Below are 19,222 nucleotides of genomic sequence, written 5' to 3' on the forward strand. Positions count from 1 at the left end.
GTGACCTCCATTGATGTACCACCAGGATAGACTATTGTTTAGGTAGTGGGAAATGGAATAGCTCGTCAAGAAATTTGAAAGAGAAAATGACGAAATTTCTGACAGCTTAGATGAGGATTTCGAGTGAACACAACACCACACTGCATTATTGGTGCGAGACTCCACTCTTTCTTTCTCGAAAGAAAAACCAAAGAAAATTATCGATTGATGCTGCCGTTTGAGAATAATTAGAAAAATTTACGTTAAACTCATATCAATAAGTAATTTTTAAAAGAGCAAGAACATAGAGATCCTAACAGAATTCCAAACCATATCATCCTATGGCAATTTTATGAAAATTACTGCACGTTCTAATCTAATAATTATGGTTGGCAAAAAAATTAAACAACTTGAATTTTATTCTGTGAATTGAGTTTTTATGTTTTCCGTGTAAAGGGACGCTTAGAGGGGCTTTCTATCAACAAATCTGCTAAATATAATATGTGAAATGTCAAGACTTATTCTCAAGTATTAGTTAATATTAATTAGACATGAGGATCTAAATTGGACTAAATCTAAAATGTCAACAAGGAGAACATCTTTACATTGGCTAATCATTGAGATCACCCTTCTCTTTTAACTCTTACTAGGACATCACATATCCTCACGCAACTAAAGGTTTAATTGAAGTGAAGGGAAAGCTTTTTTCCAATCACTTATCACATTAACGATACTAATTAATAAAGGAACAGCAAATGCAGAAAAAGATACCCATTTCTACAAAGAGGGACTTGTCGCATCAAAGGCCATCTTAGCTCCCACCACTACCATAATTAAAGCAATCTTTGGTATGTTTTGGATTGTTGTCCATGGTCGGCAGAAGAAAGGACGTGGAGACTTAGACATTAATGACGGTCACTGATCAAGAAACAGTAAAATGCGGAAAAAGTCATTCAAATTGTTTAAAAGTCTATCTTATCATTCTTATCTTCATGGACTCGATCAACGTGTACAGCGGTCTTTGCATAGTTATAAAGTTATTTCTATATTTTCAATATGATTTCATTCACCCGCACAAAGAGAAGATTTAAAATTAGTACCTAATCGGTGTTTGTCCGATGGAGATAATGATGAAAAGATGAATTAGCAGTAACACGTTACCAGTGGAAAAGTATGAAATGACCATTTGCTATGGCAAAGGATAAAAGGACGGATTATTTATCAATGTCTATCTGTTAGTGGCGAAGAAAATGATGGAGATATGGACATTAGTGATGTGCTTGGCTCCAATAAAGAAACAATAATACAAAAAATCATCCATTTCTATATCCAAGGAATTGACTAATGTTTAGTTAAGGCCTAACTAAAGTTAGGTTAATGTGCTCCATAGATGGTATCCATCTCCTCTATCTTTCTCATGGTTGGGTCTTTGCTAGAAAATCATCCATTTCTATGTCCACTGAATGGTGTTTAATTCTTAGACCTTAATTTGTTGTAAAACGTTCATCCGAAATGCTAGAAATCTGACATGAAATGACATTTAGAGCAAATGCTTTCAAAATATAATGTCGCTCCAGTGATTATAAAAGAATTTATGGCATTTAAATGAGCATTTCATAGAAGTTATGATACTAATGTTGTCTTTTTTATTTTAAGATATTAAAAATCAAAATATGTGAGGAATCATGAGAGTTTGGTTGTTAGGTTCAGCACGCCTCATGTAGCATGCAACCCCTCAGACTAATCTTCAACTTTTTCAGCAAAAGGTTGCTATGTTTCGACGTTACCATTCCTTCATCATTCTTTGCACTCAACCTTCTCGTCTTCTTCGTTTCTCATCGTCCTTGCTCTATTTCGCTCTTTCTTCTCCTCAGCACAACTTGTTAGACATATGTCCTAACACAATGGTATAATAGTTTCATGTTAAGCATTATAGTTGTATTTTTAATTTATACTTAATTAGTGACAAATACGTGTTCATTCATTTATTCAATTTTTTATATATATGAATGATTCCATAATATTAGTTGTAATCGAACCTATTCTTGAGACGTCAAGAAGTGATAGATTCACGGTTAGATTGAATCTTTAAATTGTTCTCGATCGATGGATCATTGAATGGATATTAATAATCCTGTCGAGAACAATGTGTTCTTAAGTTTACTATTAAGTATTACATATTTGAGAGAATGACGAGTCACGAGTCATTGAGTATTGCAATGCCCGAATTAGAATACATGTGCTTGTACCAAACAAGTTCACCAAATGTGATACACATTCAATGATTAGCAACATAAAAACCTTTAACATGGTCAATATCTAATTATTCGTGATTTGATCTTGTGTAAATAATCTTTAGACACACTGCACAGTGCTACTTGTGTGTTGGATGGCTATGATTCATAGGCACGCGTCTTGCCAGTTCGTTGATCATTTCTATACTTGATGGTCATAATTAGTTCACATACGAAGTTACACGTGTGCGTAAAATGAAATTTGTCCCTTGTTACATGCAAGGTACAAAAAAGTTCTAAATCTTTTAGACTTTTGCTAATTTAATTCTAAACCTTCTAAGTTTGTCTATTCAGTCCTAAACCTTTTCATGTAGCCAAATCTGGCCACTAACGGCCCTCACCTAGCCAAATATGGCCACATCAAGGGCTTTGCGTCCCTCGTCCAGGGTCCAACGGGGGTCACCGGCCCTTGCCTAGGGCGAACGACCCCTACTAGCCCTAAATCAGCTGAGCCGCGGGTCTCGAACCCTAAATCATAAAAAAAAAAAAAAAGATATAAAAGATATAAAAAAAATCAAATTTTTTTGGTAAAACTTTTAACAAATTATTATAATTTGTCCACTCCACGTTAGCGCGAGCAATGCTATGTAGGATGATCGGTGTCCGCGTCGGTAATTTCCGATCAATAGGAGTAAATCGGCAAAAAATGAAAAGGTTTAAGAGTGAATCGTTAAAAATTTTACTATTGAATTGGCAAAAGTATAAAAGGGTTAGGATTTTTTTATAATTTCGCATAATCAACCATGGTTAGGCTGACACGTCAAATAAATCAGGCAAAGCTTAACCGAGAGGATGTAATTACACTTTTCCTCAAAAAGTTAGAACTAAATTGGTTCAACCGAAAGATTAGTATTCGATTACATTCTGTTCAATACCTTTAATACCGAGTGTGCAATTTCCCATCAATACTAAAGCAATAGTACCTCAAACTTCCATGAAAATAGAAGATTCTTGTGTATGTCTCGATATTGATCATGACCCAATCTTAACCTTATTTTGTTAATTTTTCGAATAAATTGATCATTTATGCTTGTCAATTTTGATCCTCTCCCTTCCACGTGAAACTCTATTTTCACATATTAAAAGCTCCACACTATTAAAGTAATTAGATAGAGTGATATTCGGGAGATATTTGGATTTCAATATTTATAATTTGGGTCTCAAGTGAAAAGCAAGTGATGCAAAGGGGGAGATCATTTGGGTTCAGGAGGACTTGATTCATGCAATTAAAAAACAATTTTGTTTCTTCGAAATTTAGCTCACGCGTGATGGGTTTTCCTAAGCCATAGTTATATTCAAGGTCAAGCTAATATTTTCCATATTTCTTATTTTTACGATTGTTTAACTCGAAGTAGCCCATCGTTTCTTATTTTTCTGATTCTATGTGCTTATATTTTGGTCTCTCATAACCATGCATTGCTTGTTCAAATATACATGCAGGTAGATTACTTTGCATTCTTCCAGGGATATATGAGGGAATAATCGAATTGCACAACTCTTGGACATTGAGAGGGATCGAGCAAGATAAAACCGAAGATCCATCGCATCTTGTACAAAAAAAAGGGACATCTAAATTACATTTATCATATTCGGTCATATCCGAACTGCAATCACAAGAATTAGGTTGTGTCACTTTTTTTGTTTTATAAGCCATATTTTTTTGTTGTACCGCTATCTTTTAACTGATGTTAAACTAAATCGCATTTTTAACAAATGGCAGGTACTTTTTTTTTTTTTTTGGTCCAAAAATGGCAGGTACTTTAACCGGCGATTGACTTGATGAAAGTACTCGGTACTCTTAGTCTACGCTTTCATTTTCCATAGCATCATTACTAAAGCTATTTTTCCGACAAGGCTGCCATGGATTATGACCACAATTCCATGACCGGACCATGCATGCAATAAGGGGGGTCCACTTAGTGCTCTCAGTCTGTGCTTTCGTTTTCCATGACGTCATTACTAATGTTATTATTCCATGACTGCACCATGCATGCCATAGGTGGGGGGCCATATGTACTCATCGGAAAATAGCTTTGCACGTTGCTGAGGCCCAGAAGATTGCAATAATTGTACTAGGCATTAAATAGCGGGATGTCCCATCTCCCTCTCGACTCCACCGTTACTAAAGATGCCTTTTTTGAAAAAAAAAGAAAGATAAAATAGACAAAAGTGAGGCAGAAAACACAAGAGATTTTGGCTACAAATGTGGAAATAAATCAATAAATTAATTATAAGCCAAGATGGTAATCACGAGATCTTTTGGTAGTAAAATATGCAGAGGAATCAAATATAGTTTTGATTGTTAGGTCCAAGCACGCCTCATGCAGCAAGCAACCACTCAGACATTAAAACATAAGTTGCTCTGTTTCCCCCTTTCTTCTTCTCCGCAGAACCATCTTTCCTCCTCCTTCCTTCTTTTCCTTCATTGTCTCTCTGTTTCTCTTTTTTTTTTTTTGTTGCCTTTTTTTTTATTCGTGCATGATGTGCACAGTCTGCAAGCACGTGTTGTTGTGAGCTCCGTTGATCTTGATATACCCGCCAATCATCAAAAGATGTGCCCATCCGAGTCTGAATTATTGGGCCCACTCTGCATTATTGGTATGGAGACTTAGGGCCTGCATGGTAATCATTCTCATTCTCTGATTCTCATTCTGATTCAGAAAAAGCGATTCTGGTTCAAATGAATTTTTTGATTCTGTTACTGAATAAGTTTTAGAGAATCAGAACGTGTTTGATAACTGCACAAAATTTATGTTTTGAAAAAATGATTCTTTCCCTATTTCTTTCATTTAAGTCAAATAACTATGCCGTTAATTTATAAAATTTCATCCTAAATTAAAGACTAATTTTCAATGCACACTCAAATAATTTAAAATACATTATTTTTTAGCATGTCATGAATGAAATACAAATTTTAATACATAATGTTTAAAGATCTTTAAATGTTGCGTTTTCTCAATACATAGAAACATCTTGTGACGCACGGCTACCAGTATGCATATTGGATACCCTCATCCTCTGCAATATTCTTTTTAGGAGAGTGAAATCTATGAAATTTAGGCCCAACTTTATGAAAATAAAGTCAAACTAGCATAATCTAAGCTTTTTCTATTTTTTAGGATTTTCTAAATTTTTTGTTATTTTTTTAAAGAATAATTTTTTATTTTATTTTATTTTATTTTTATTAGGTAAGAGAGGAAAAAATGATGAGAAAATTACAAGGAAAAAGTGAGAGATGTGAGACTTCATTCTGTTTGCTATTTTCAAAAGTCATTCTTTTTCCCGAAGCAACTTTTTTTTGTTTCTGGATTTTCTTCTAAAACCGATTCTGATTCTCCAAAATTGATATTGGGAACGTAATCAGAATCAGAATTATTTACGTTACCAAATAGCATTCTCATTTTTTACTGTTCTAGGATGAGAATCGGAGAATGAGAATGGTTACCATGCAGGCCCTTAGAACTTTCTTTTGTCAAAAGAAAAATCAAAGAAAATTATGATGGGTAATTTTAAATGAGCAAGAGCAAGAGGAGAGAGACATTAACCAAATTAAGATCATATCATCATATGGCAATTTATGATGGATATTTCCCGGTCAGCTTGCTTCATTGTATCTAACTTCTCCCTAAATAAGGATAAATGCAATTTCATCTAATACGGATAATCCTCGGTCTACATCTTTCGGAAATCAAAATCCCTCCCATCAAATCTGTCGATTTTCACTTAGCTTCTTCTGTCGCCATCGATTCGCTTCGCTTCAACTCATGTAAGCCCAGCTCTGATATCAATTGTTGCGCGGAACCAAGCGATCGAGCAATAAAAGACAGAACAAGAAAAAAAATCGGGCACCGGATGTACGTGGTTCAATCGTAAAGACCTACGTCAATAGGGAAAGTAGCAACGAATTCCCCTATAAATTAAGCGATACACTAATATTACAAATCACACTCAAGTTACCCAAACACTCTCAGTATTTTCCAACCTCAATTACATCCAATAACGCACACAGTATTTAACCCTCAATTTCTCACGAAACAATTCCCTTTACAAGAATATAATAACAATATTTAATTAGCTATCTAACCCTCACCAGGATGCAATTAGCGAAGCAATTACATGCACCGCTTATAATCCATGAAGAAGTCCCCTTTGCACATCAACCGTGGCTTTGAAGACAAATTAATGATCCAAGCAAATATATACATCAAGCCCTTTTTGAATCCAACTACGACAGTCCATATATTTGCTGTTTTGTTGACCAAATCACAGTCCACTTGGACTTTCCTGTTTCAAGCGTAGACTCCAACTGCCAATAGGAAAGATGATTTATTCTCCAACTTCGATTATCACCGAACAGAATATATGTTTCCGTAGTGCACAGTTGTAGATATCCAAGAACATTCAAATTCAGACTTTCTTTGACCAACGTGATAACAATCAAAATACGAAATATTCAAATTTTCGTTTCGGGCTCAAACTCTTAATATATTCTAATACCACGGCACAATAGTTAGACGATATCCGATGCATATAGTCCACATCATGACCAACTCCGTTTGCATGGAATGGAGCCCAGGTTGAATTCGCCCCAACATTTAACACAGGTCAGTTGCCCGGTTGGTTAGATGCTATTAATGAGTTACATTAGATAAATTTTAGGGAAAAAGTCACCAAAAACCCTAAACTATACCCGCTGTGATACATTTATCCCAAACTTTTCTTTGTGACACCAAAAACCCTAAACTTGTACGCATGTGACACATTTACCCCAAACTTGTCTTCGTGTGACACATTTACCCCAAATTTTTTATTGTGACACTAAAAACTCCAAACTTATAGGCATGTGACACATTTATCCCAAATTTTGAGGTAAATGTGTCACATAGATATAAGTTTAAGATTTTTGATGTCACAAAAAAATATTTTGGGGTAAATATGTCACACACATATAAGTTTAGGGTTTTCGATGTCACGAGAAAAAATTTAGGGTAAATGTGTCACATGAGCAAAAATTTGAGATTTCTGGTGTCACAAAAAAAAGTTTGGGGTAAATGTGTCACGATTGACATAGTTCAGGGTTTTTGATGGTTTTTTCCCTAAATTTTAATTTTTCTAGACATAATTGAAAGGTATGAATAGACTTAATCGCCAAAATTCATCCATGAAATGTATTCTAACTCGACATAAATCTGGACAAGCTGCGCTTGGAATCTAAACAATTGGTACAAAGCTTAAAAAAAAGTCTGACAACAGAGATGCGCTAATTTATACTTAACTTCGTTTGTGAGCAAATCAGATTTGTTATATAGTTACCCATATCAATTACACCAAATGTTTCATAAGATCCATACTATTTCATTATTTAAAACTACATACTTTTTACTGTCTTTAGCTCATCCAATGAGAATGGACAAAGTAAATTGAACTAAATATCTCCCGGATAAAAACCGGCCTAAAGTCGTCCGTAAAGCAATTTCCACGCATCATTACATTATGGTCTATGTTCCTAGAATCACTTGTTGCTCCTTTTTTTAAGATCGTAATAATATATATCAGTGGAAAAAAGCTGTGCACGTGGCTCAGGTCCACAAGATGTAATAATTTGACTAAGATATGAGATAAATGGGGTCTTCGCACGCCATTTTGATGGTAAAAATATGCAGAGGAATCAATACAATTTTGATTGTTAGGTCCAAGCACGCCTCATGCAGCAAGCAACCGCTCAGGCATTAAGACATAAGTTGCTCTGTTTCCCTCTTTCTTCTCCTCCACAGAACCATCTTTCCTCCTCCTTCCTTCTTTTTCTTCATTTTCTCTCTGTTTCTCCTCTTTTTTTTTTTTTGTTGCCTTTTTGATTCATGCATGATTTGCAGAGTCTGCAAGCACATGTCGCTATGGGCTCCATTGATCTTGATATACCATCAAGTTCCCGTCAATCCTCAAAAGATGCGCCCATCCGATTCTGAATTATTGGGCTCATTCTGCATTATTGGTAGGAGACTTAACTCTTTCTTTTCTCAAAAGAAATATCAAAGAAGATTATGATGGGTAATTTTAAAAGAGCAAGAGCAAGAGGAGAGAGAGACAAAACCCAAATTAAGATCATATCATCATATGGCAATTTATTATGGATATTTCCCAGTCGGCTTACTTCATTGTACGTGGCTTCTCCCTAGACAAGGGTAAATATAATTTCATCTAATACAAATAATTCTCAATCTGCATCTTCCAAAAATCAAAATCTCTCCCATCAAATCTGTCAATTTTCACTTAGCTTCTTCTGTCGTCATCGATTTGCTTCAACTCAAGTAAACCCAACTTTGATATCAATTGTTGCGCGGAATCAAGCGATCGAATAATAAAACACAGAACAAGAAAAAAAAATCGGATATCGGATGTACGTGGTTTGATTGTAGAGACCTACGTCCATGGGGAGAGCGGTAACGAATTCCGCTATAGATTAAGTGATACACGGATATTACAAGCCACACTCGAGTTACCCAAACACTCTCGGTGTTTTCCAACCTCGATTACATCCAACAACGCACACAGTGTTAATCCACAATTTCTCACGAAATAATCTCTCAATTTTACAAAAGAATTACATAAATCTAATAACAAGATTTAATTAGCTATCTAACACTCACCAGGATGCAATTAGCGAAGCAATTACATGCAACGCTTATAATCCTCGAAGAAGTCCCCTTTGCACATCAACCGTAGCTTTGAAGACAAATTAATGATCATATATATATATATATATATATACACTTTTTGAATCCAACTACGACAGTCCATATATTTGCTGTTTTGTTGACCGAATCACAGTCCACTTGAACTTTCCTGTTTCAAGCGCAGACTCCAACTGCCAATAGGAAAGATGATTTATCCTCCAACTTCGATTATCACCGAGCAGAATATATGTTTCCGTAGTGCATAGTCGTAGATATCCAAGAACATTCAAATTCGGACTTCCTTTAAGTAACGTGATATCAATCAAAATACGAAATATTTAGATTTTCGTTTCGGACTCAAATTCATGACATATTCTAACACCATGATGCGATAGTTAGATGATATCCGATGCATATAGTCCACATCATGACCAACTCCATTTGCATGTTTGACAAAGAAACAGTAATCTATGTAGTCCATATAGATATTAATGCAAGTCACTGACCAAGAAACGGTAAAATGCAGAAAAAATCATCCAAATTGTTTAAAAGTCCACTGTTCTTATCCTGACGGAGGCGATCGCCGTATACAGTAGTCTTTGCTTAGTTATAAAGTTACTTTTATATTTTGAATATGATTTCAATGATCCGTGCAAAGAGCGGATTTAAGATTAGTACCTAATTAGTGTTTGTCCATTAACAGTGGAGGTAATAATGAAAAGATGGATTAGGAGTAACACATTAGCGGTGAAAAAGGATGGTTGACCTTTTACTATGGTAAGAGTGAAAGGACGGATTACTTATTAATTAATGTCTATCCGTCAGTGGTGAAAGAAATGATGGAGATATGGATATTGATGATGTGACTAGCTTCAGTAAAGAAATAATAATGCAGAAAATCATCCATTTCTATGCCGAAGGACTGGGTTCATTCATTTAAAGAGACAAATTTGTTTCTTTAAATTTTGGCTCCGATGGCAACAAGGAACATCCTTCACTCATGCATGGTGGATTTTCCTAAGCCATGGTTATAGGCAAGGTCAAGCTGATATTTTTTATTTTTCATATTTTGCAATGTAAATATGTAATCTTTACACTGGCAAATCATGAGATCCCCATCCACTTATTTCTCAATGGGACATCCCCATGCCCTCACGCTGCTAAGGCTTAACTGAAGTTTGGTAAGCTTCTTTCCAATCAGTTGTCACACAATTATGAGGATGCTAGAAGATGAAGTTGTGGCATGAAACGCCATCTCGTTTAGGTGGTGCGTATGGTAATATTTTATTCTTGAGAATAATTTATTTTTAGAAATATTTTTTTTTATTTTTATTTTCTGAATTAATTTCTCAGCAAAAGAACACGTTTGATAATTATACAAAACTTTTATTCCTGAAAAAAAAAATGAGTTCGGTACGTCCCTAAAATAATTATATCGACGAGGGTGATAGACAGCGGTGAGCGGCGACTAGCGAACCCCCACTGGTTTTATGACAAGCGGTGATCGGCGACGGTGACAATTAATGGCGGCGGGTGACCGATGGTGGATTTATAATTGCAAAGACGAGCATTAAATTATATTGAGCTTGTTTTTTTAAATGACATTGTTTCTATTTTTGTTCCCGAAAACAAAAAAGTTACTTTTTTATTTCTTATTTTTATTTCAAATCTATGTCATGGCCACTGATTTATTTTCGGAAATAAAAAATCAATCGACGTACATAAATAAATTTCTGTTCTTTTGTCGTTTCAAAAAATAAAAGAACAGAAAAATAGAAAATTAAAAAGGTTATCAAATATAACGCGCCTTTAAATATCTGTCTTCCTCACAACCACCCTCAGTACGGCAGTCTTACGTGTATTAGATGTTTGTCCAGTGGGGATGGACGAAAGGAGGTGAAGATAGACATTGACGATGGGAACCGGTCAAGTAAAGGAACAGTAAAATACAGAAAGAGAGAGCTGTCGCATTAAAGGCCATATGTCTCAGCTGCCCCAGCAACTCTCATTTACTCTCTCTTTCCCTCCGTCCCCCACGACTCTGCCCTTTTCACGTGGCTGTCCTTGAGCACTGGAAGAAAGGACGTGGGGACTTGAACATTAGCGATGGGGACAGATCAAGGAACGGTAAAATGCATCCAAAAAAAAAAAAAAAAGGCCGTCAATTTCTATCATGAAACCGGATTCCCTTGACAATGTTAGGGGTGATATGATCGATCTGAACCGTTCAAATAAAAAATGGATGGCGCGGATTAATCCATATCACTTTTGTTAAAATTTTAAAATTTCCCGTCAAAAAATTTCCCCCTTTTAAAAGATGATGTGAATGAATTTGAGCCGTTCATTTTGAAATGGATGGTTCAGATCCATCAATGTCAGCCCTACCTTTATGGTAGGGGATCCGGATCCTCTATCATGTCCAGCTCTGTCCATACCCATCTTCTATTTTATCCTAGCCGTTTATTTTTAACTTTCCAAGCAAAATGTTGCTGTTTTTCACCCTCTCTACCGTTCGAGTTATATAAATATATACGTTATAAATAAATATTATTATAAATATAAAAAATAAAAAATAAAATGTGCGGCTACAAAAAGAAAAAGAAAGTACAAAAAAAATTATTGTGGGCACAAGCCATGTGCGCCTCTGTGGCGCCTCCCATAGAGGCACATAGCGCACATGTTCTAAATTTATAAAAGTTTTTACAAAAACGCTTAAATTGATAATTTTTTTTCTTTACCATATTTTTGAAAAACGCCCCTCTCTCAAGTCCCCAACATGGCTATCACGAGATCTTTGGCAATAAAATATGCGGAGGGATCACGAAAGCTTTTATTGTTCTTAAATTTTTTTTTTTGGCACTCAAATCTCTTCGCCTTCTTCGTCCCTCTTCGTTCTTGCTCTGTCTCACTCTTTCTTCTCCTCCTCCTTCCTTCTTTTTCTTCATCTTCTCTCTCTTTCTCTATTTTTTTTGGCTGCCTTTTGATTCGTGCATGATGTGCACAGTCAGCAAGCACATGTCGCTGTGAGCTCTGTTGACCTGGATGTACCATCGAGTTCCAGTCAATCCTCAAAATGTGCGCTCATCCGAGTCTGAATTAGTGGGTCCAATCTGCATTGTTGGTGCGAGACTCAGCTTTTTCTTTGTCAGAAGAAAAATCAAAGAAAATTGCCGACGTTTGAGAGCAATAGGAAAATTTTACATTAAACTCATATCAGTAGGTAACTTTTAAAAGAGCAAGAACAGAGGGGCAAAAACCAAATTCAGACCATTTCATCATATGGCAATTTTATGATTGTTATTTCACATTCTAATCTAATAATTGTGTTTGGTATAAAGAATACACAACTTCGATTTTATTTTGTGAACTGAGTTTTTTTTTTCCACTTAAAAGGACTCCTCAACTTGAGGGGCTTTCTATCAACAAATCTAGAAAAGATAATACGTGAAAAGTCAAGATTCATTTTCAATTAATGGTTGATATTAGTGAGATGTAAGGGTCTAAGTTAGCCTAAGTCTTATGTACCAATAAGGAGAACGCTATAAAAAATTGACGTTCATTATATAATATTTAGATTGGCAAATCATGGAGATTCCCCGGCTCTTTAATTCTCAAAGAGGATGTTCTCATTTAATGTCTCTCTCACGGAGTTACAATTACCCTAATTACAGCAATCTTACGTATGCTCAGATGCTTGTCCCAGTAGTGAGGGGATGAAAAGAAGTGGAGATGGACACTAGTGATGGTGTCTGGTCAAGTAAAGCAACTGTAGTAAAATGCAGAAAAGCCATTCATTTCTAGAAGGGGGACTTGTCGTGTTACCATGGATGATCGCCGTTCACTTCCTAAAACAATTTTTAATAAAAAGACGCGTTTAATAACTATACAAAATTTTTATTTTTGAAATAAAAAATTATTTAATAAGAACATAAAATTACCACAGTGATCGATGACCAATGATTGGAGATCGACGGATGGTGGCCAGGGACTGATGCACGGCAATCGGTGAATAGTGATTGGCGGACGGACATTGATGACAAGAAGAGTTTTTATTTTTATTTTTGTTGCAAAAATAGAAAAATAGAAAAATTTTACTTGTTATTTCTATTCCAAACCTACTTCTGAGTTAAAAATTTGTTCAAAAAATAAAAAAATAATAAAAATATGTTATCAAACGAATTTCTATTCTAAATCTATTCTCAAAAATAAAATAAAAAATAAAAAATATATATAAACAGAATGATTATCCCATGTCTAAGCTCCCACGACCACCCCCGATTACTCTCTCTTTCTATTTCTCTTGCTCTCCCTCTCCCTCTCCCTCTCCCACGACTACCCTGGTTCAAGCAGTCTTTCTAGATGGTTTTCCGTGAGCGGTAGAAGGAAAGACCTGGAGACTTGGACATCAGTGACGGTGACTGATCAAGGAACAACAAAATTGCAAAAAAATCATCCATTTCTATCCCTGGATGGAGGTGACCGACTTGTGCAGTGATCTCTTTGTATTTTTACCTTTTGGCGAGTGTGTACGTCGGGGCTGTCTGCTTACCATTCAACTTCCCAAGTGTAGCTCCATCCATTCCCATCTTCTCTTTTTTCCCTAGTATTAAAACTCAGCCGTTTATTATAAACCAAAGCTTTTCAGGAAAATGTTGCTGATTTTTTTTGCTCCCCGTCTTTCGAAAACGAGAGAAAAATTAGGTTCATAAATGATGAGAACCCGCATATCTTTACTTGTCAATAATTGCATGTTTTTGGAAAATTTTAAAACCGATTTGGGATGACTGCAATATTTGAAAAGTGAATGTTAAAAGTGAAAAACTCCAAATAGACCCAAGCATTTTGAAAAAAAAGGGGGAAACTTCAATCGGAATGAGAGACCAGGAAAATAAAGAATGGCAAAAGTTTAATTTAGGTAGAAGTTTTGACCTAACAATTCTAACAGAAGTTAGGTTGACATTCTAATCTATAAATTTGCTTAATTATAATGTTACTTCTATATTTTAAATATGATCTCATTGATCCGTGCAAGGAGCACGTTTAGGACTAGTAACTAATCAAAGGTTGTCCATTAACAGTGGAGGGCAAGCTTAGTGGATGGATTATGACTAGTATATTAGCATTGGAAAAAGGACGAAAGGACTATTTGCGGTGGCAAATGATGAAATGATAGATAATTCATTAATATCTGTCCATTAAAGGTGGAGGAAAGGATGGAGGCATAGACATTGATGGTAGTGACTGGTCCAGTAAAAGAATAATAATGCAGAAAATCATCAATTTTCTATGCCCAAGGAATTGACTGGTGTTTCGTTAAGGTTAAACTAAGGTTAGGTTTAGGAGCTCCACCCATCTCCTATTTCTTCCTTGTGGTTTGAGCCTATGCTGGAAAATGATATATTCCATGCCCATTGACTGGTATTTATGACTTGATTGTCATATCTTCCAATTGATGACTTAAGTATAATAATTTTGAATGCTGAAAATTTGAACGTGACATGACACTTGAGATAAAACACTTTAAAAAAGTTATGGCAATTAATTGATGATTTAAGTATATCGTGTTACAATTTTTTGTTTTGTCAAATCGTGTTACACATGTTGCCCTATTGATTCGAGTTTTTGGTCAGTTTCAAGTTGCAGCAGTGTTCTACCAAGCAGCAACCTAAGTAATTAACTGATGTTTAGTTAAGATATTAACTAAGGTTAGATTACAGGCCTTTCCTTTTTTCGCTAAAATAGATTTGTCTTCGTCGCTCCCCTTCCTTCATCCTCATCTGCACTCAAAATCTCTTGGCCTTCTTCGACTCCCATCGTTCTTGCTCTGTTTCGCTCCTCCTCATGTGCCCTCAAATCTCTGTTTCGTTCTTGCTCCCTTTCCTGCATCCTCATTTTTTTAACTGAAATCCCTTGGCCTTCTTCGTCTCCCATCCACCGTTCTTGCTCTGTTTCGCTCTTCTCCTCATTTGCACTCAATTCTCTGTTTCTTTCTTGCTCCCCTTCCTTCTCCCATCGCCCTTGCTCTGTTTCCCTCTTCTCCTCCGCACAACCATTCTTCTTCCTCCTCGGCTGCTTCTTCTTCTTCTTCTTCTTCTTCTTCTTCTTCATTATCTGCTGCTCCTTTTCATCACATCACTCTCTCTATTTTCGCGCTCTTTGTTTCTCGGACAAAAAATCAAAGAAAAATGTCTGCCGATTCTGCCGTTTCAATTGCATGGGATGTCTTCAAGATCGTGTTTGTTCCCATCAAGCGTCGATTCGAATACGTCATGTGCTCCACGAGATACGCCGGCGATCTTCGGAAGGAAGTCAAGAATCTGGAGTACGAGATTGCGAGGGTCCGCAATGCTGCGGAAGAGGCCACAAACAATCTTCGGAAAACCCACGAATGGGTCGAAGAGTTTCTGGCAAGTGCTGAAGCGCCCTTGAGGGAGGCGCGAGGCCTGTTGGACGAATTCGAAGAGGCGAGCAAGACATGCTGCCGTGGGGCTCTTCCCGACCCCAATTGTCGCTATCAGTTCAGCAGGAAGGCCAAGCACATGACGGACGACATTAAGAGTCTCATTCTAGAAAACAGTAACAAGGAGATCTTCGGCGGTCCTGCCAGGAGAGAAGGCAATGATGCGACGGCCTCCGTTTTATCTGCCTCGATGTCCGTTAAGCTTAGGGACCATGTCGTCTTCGAATCCAGAGCTTCGATGATACGGAACATCATGGACGCTCTTGCTGATAACAGCAAGAGCGTGGTCGGGGTTTACGGGATGGGCGGGATGGGCAAGTCCACCCTTTTGGAGGATGTCGAAAGGATGCTAATCGAAGAGAGGTCGTTTGATTGGGTCGCTAAGGCCGACGTGTCGAAAACTCCAAACATCCATACGATTCAAGGAGATATTGCAGCCTGCTTGAAACTCACTGACATAAAGAAGGAAGAAACTATCAGCGCACGAGCGAAGCTTCTGCGCGAGAGGTTGGAAAAGGAGGGGAGGGAGAAGAAGAAGGTGCTCATAATACTGGACAACCTGTGGGAGAAGCTGGACTTGAAATTAGTCGGCATTCCTTGCGGACATGACAACAAAGCCATAGGATGCAATTTGTTGTTGACGTCGAGAGATCAACGTCTTTTGCAAAGGGAAATGGGCTGCGACAGGGAGTTCCTCCTTGGTGGGCTGGAGAAGGAAGAGGCAAGAGCTTTGTTTGAGAGGACGGTGGGAGACAAAGTTCATGATAACGAGTTCAAGCCCTGGGTGGAAGTAGCACTCCACAGATGTGCAGGCGTGCCTTTCCTCATTGTTGCAATGGGGAAACTTCTTAAATACGCTGCTTTATATGAATGGAGGGACACTTTGAAAAAAATCGAGAAGTTTGACCATAGAGAATCCAATGGTTTGATAGATCAGATGCTGCAATGGAGTTATGATAGATTAGAAGGGGAGGCAAAGTCGTTATTACGACTCTGCGTTGTTTGCAGTGTCTCCAAGCCCTCTCTTGAAAACTTGGTGAGGTACGGCTTCGGTTTGGGGTTATTTCAACAAGTTAGCAGCATGGAAGAAGCTAGAGATAGGTTGCACACACAGATCCGTGCTCTTCAGGCCTCCGCCCTTCTGTTAGATAGCGAAGACGTTGGTGGTTTCAAGATACATGACTTAGTTCGCGAGTTTGTTGCCTCGGTCTCTTCGAGAGATCACCACCCTCTCCTCGTGTTGGAAGATAAAGTGGAGTCAGTAACAGAGTTGCAGGTGAACAAGCTTGAAAGCTATGAGGCGATGTGCTTTCCCAACATGAAGGAGCTTCCTCCAGAATTAAATTGCCCCGAATTGCACATTCTTTTGATGTCCACAGACTACGAGTCCACAGACTACGAGTCTCTTTATATCCCAGATTCATATTTCAACTCTATGAGGAATCTCATGGTCTTAAATCTTGCAGGAGTACGTCTCACTCGCTCTCCTTCGCCGTTTCAATTATTGGCAAACATACACACCCTGTGTTTTCAGAATTGTTCATTTGAGGATGTGGCCATTCTAGGCAATCTAAAAAGGTTACAGATTCTCAGCATTGTGGACTCAAAAATTCAGCGATTGCCGAAAGAAATTGGGCAACTGGTAGAGCTCAGGTCGTTAGACTTGAGCGATTGTCCAGAACTTGAGATTATTGAACCGGGTGTACTTCAAAGCTTGACCAACTTAGAGGAGTTGTACTTGAAGCAAAGCTTTCATCATTGGAGTGCAGGGGAGCAAACTCAACCAACTAATGCAAGTCTGAGTGAGTTGAATCACATGAAGAAACTATGCACTCTGCATGTGTCCATTCCTGATCCGAGGGTGCTCCCAGACGATCTATACGTCGAGAAATTAACCAAGTATGAAATCCGAATGGGTAAAGAGTGGCGCTGGTGGAAGGATTGCAATGGATCGAGGACACTGGAGCTCAAGTTGGATCCATTCAGAGATGTTCTTCGAAAAGTGTGCATAAAAGGTATCTTAGACAAAACTAACGATTTGCTTTTGAACAAGTTGGATGGAAGCGAGCAAAGTATTTGTGCGTTATCTCGAAAAGGTTTTCCAGAATTAAAGCATCTACAGGTCAAGAATAGTCCCTCCGTCTGTTACATCCTCGAATGCCCTTCCCTTCCTGCTTTGGAGACGTTACTTCTCAAGAATCTCATCAACTTGGAGAAGATATACCACAACCATATCTCCATCGAGTCCTTCAGTACATTAAAAGTAGTACGAGTTGAAAGTTGCAACAAGATGGAAGTTCTATTTCCTTGTTCAGTGGTGAGACAACTTCCACATTTAGAAAAGATTGAAGTTGTCAGTTGCGAATTAATGTGGGGGATTGTAGAAGCTGATGATGATCGTGGTAAACTCGAGTTGCCTAAGTTGCATGTATTGAAATTGCATGGGTTGCCAAATATCGCTAATTTTTTCTCCGCTGGGTCGTCTCCTTCGAGGAGTACATCAGACAACCAAGTGGGCACTCAAATTGTGTTCTTCAACGGACAACAGGTAACTTTCTATTAAAAGAGTATTAATTATTTATTAATTTTTCCTTCTTGATGTAACGCATATTATGATGCTTATTCGTTTTGTTATTTTCAATTTATTTTCTTCATAATTACCTTGTCCGTTCCTGCCTTCCCTGTGATTAGATAAGGCAAAATCTTCCATTTCTCCAAATTGAGTAGAAATCCAACTAATCGAATGAAATCCACATAAGTTTTATTTGTGATAGGTTCCGAGCTGTTTTAAATTTACATTCTGCGAGCATATCAATATTAATAGGGTTTCATAAAGCATAATTGAAGGGAATGTTTTTGGCATTAACGTAATTTCATAAGTAAAGTCATTTGTACTCTTTTGAAATGGATTCCATTGAATTTATTTACTAAACTTTGTTATTATCCCCAAAATGTAAAATATAGGTGACTCTTAAAAACCAATACGAAGAATGGGAAGGAGGACCGGGCTTTCAACTAAAAGCAACTATACTAACCTAATAGATGCAGAATATTTTTTTTTTTTTTTTGTGTATTGTGCTTAAATAAGCACTTAGTCATTGCATAGCCCCATAATTATATGAGCACAGAATTTCGTGCATGTTCATGCACGCGTACAGTATGGATAGATGTACTTGTGAGGACTTTTAGCATTTCATATCCTGTTTAAATCGGTGGGGTCCAAGACGGATGCAATATGATAGTTTTCTCGTTGGTGAAGAATCATGGAAATACAATTTGTGGGCCCTACTCGCTCTTATGTCTGAGCACTAGTACTTCTCCTTAGACCCTGGCCAAGCATTGCGTATTTCGTTGATTTTCTTAGTCCGTTTGCTCATTTTATTCTTCTTTTTTTCTTTTTCTTTTTGTGCAACTCAATAATTCCCCTCGCTCCTTGGTACTCATCTATATTTACATCTTAGAAGTTCATGAATTCGAGATTTAACTAAATCACCAATTTCATGAATGAATTCCGCAGGTTGCCTTTCCAAGTTTGGAGACGTTAGAAGTCGATGGCTTGGGCAACCCCGGGTTCATGTTTTCCCCATCTATGGTTAAATCCCTTGCACAATTGAGAAATCTAACGGTAAGCAATTGCGAGAAGATGGAGGCGATCATTACGGAGGAAGAAGGATTGGGAGCGGAAATATCAGAAAATCCGTCATTCCCGATGTTAACCGATTTATCCTTAGTAGGGTTGGAAAATCTTACGTGTTTCTCTAACAGAAAGTGTAAGATTGATTTATTCTTTTATCATTGTAGATGTTCTTATAGAT

At 37.2% G+C, this 19,222-nt stretch overlaps 3 protein-coding genes across 3 annotated transcripts in view; all 3 read left to right on the forward strand.

The window, feature by feature from the left end:
• LOC115755168 overlaps nt 1-19,222 on the forward strand; it is a 463,587-nt gene that overhangs the window by 70,423 nt on the left and 373,942 nt on the right. The gene's annotated exons all lie outside the window — the stretch shown is intronic.
• The window catches only part of LOC115755147, a 237,035-nt gene that overhangs the window by 64,624 nt on the left and 153,189 nt on the right, over nt 1-19,222 (forward strand). The gene's annotated exons all lie outside the window — the stretch shown is intronic.
• Nucleotides 982-19,220, forward strand: LOC115726912 (disease resistance protein At4g27190-like). The gene is made up of 5 exons (XM_030656996.2): nt 982-986; nt 1,461-1,464; nt 15,572-17,955; nt 18,925-19,032; nt 19,209-19,220. The coding sequence occupies exons 3-5, from the start codon at nt 15,598-15,600 to the stop codon at nt 19,218-19,220; spliced, it is 2,478 nt and encodes an 825-aa protein (XP_030512856.2). The 5' UTR covers nt 982-986; nt 1,461-1,464; nt 15,572-15,597.

Source organism: Rhodamnia argentea, chromosome 5 (assembly GCF_020921035.1).
Source record: "Rhodamnia argentea isolate NSW1041297 chromosome 5, ASM2092103v1, whole genome shotgun sequence".
NCBI classification, from domain to species: domain Eukaryota; kingdom Viridiplantae; phylum Streptophyta; class Magnoliopsida; order Myrtales; family Myrtaceae; genus Rhodamnia; species Rhodamnia argentea.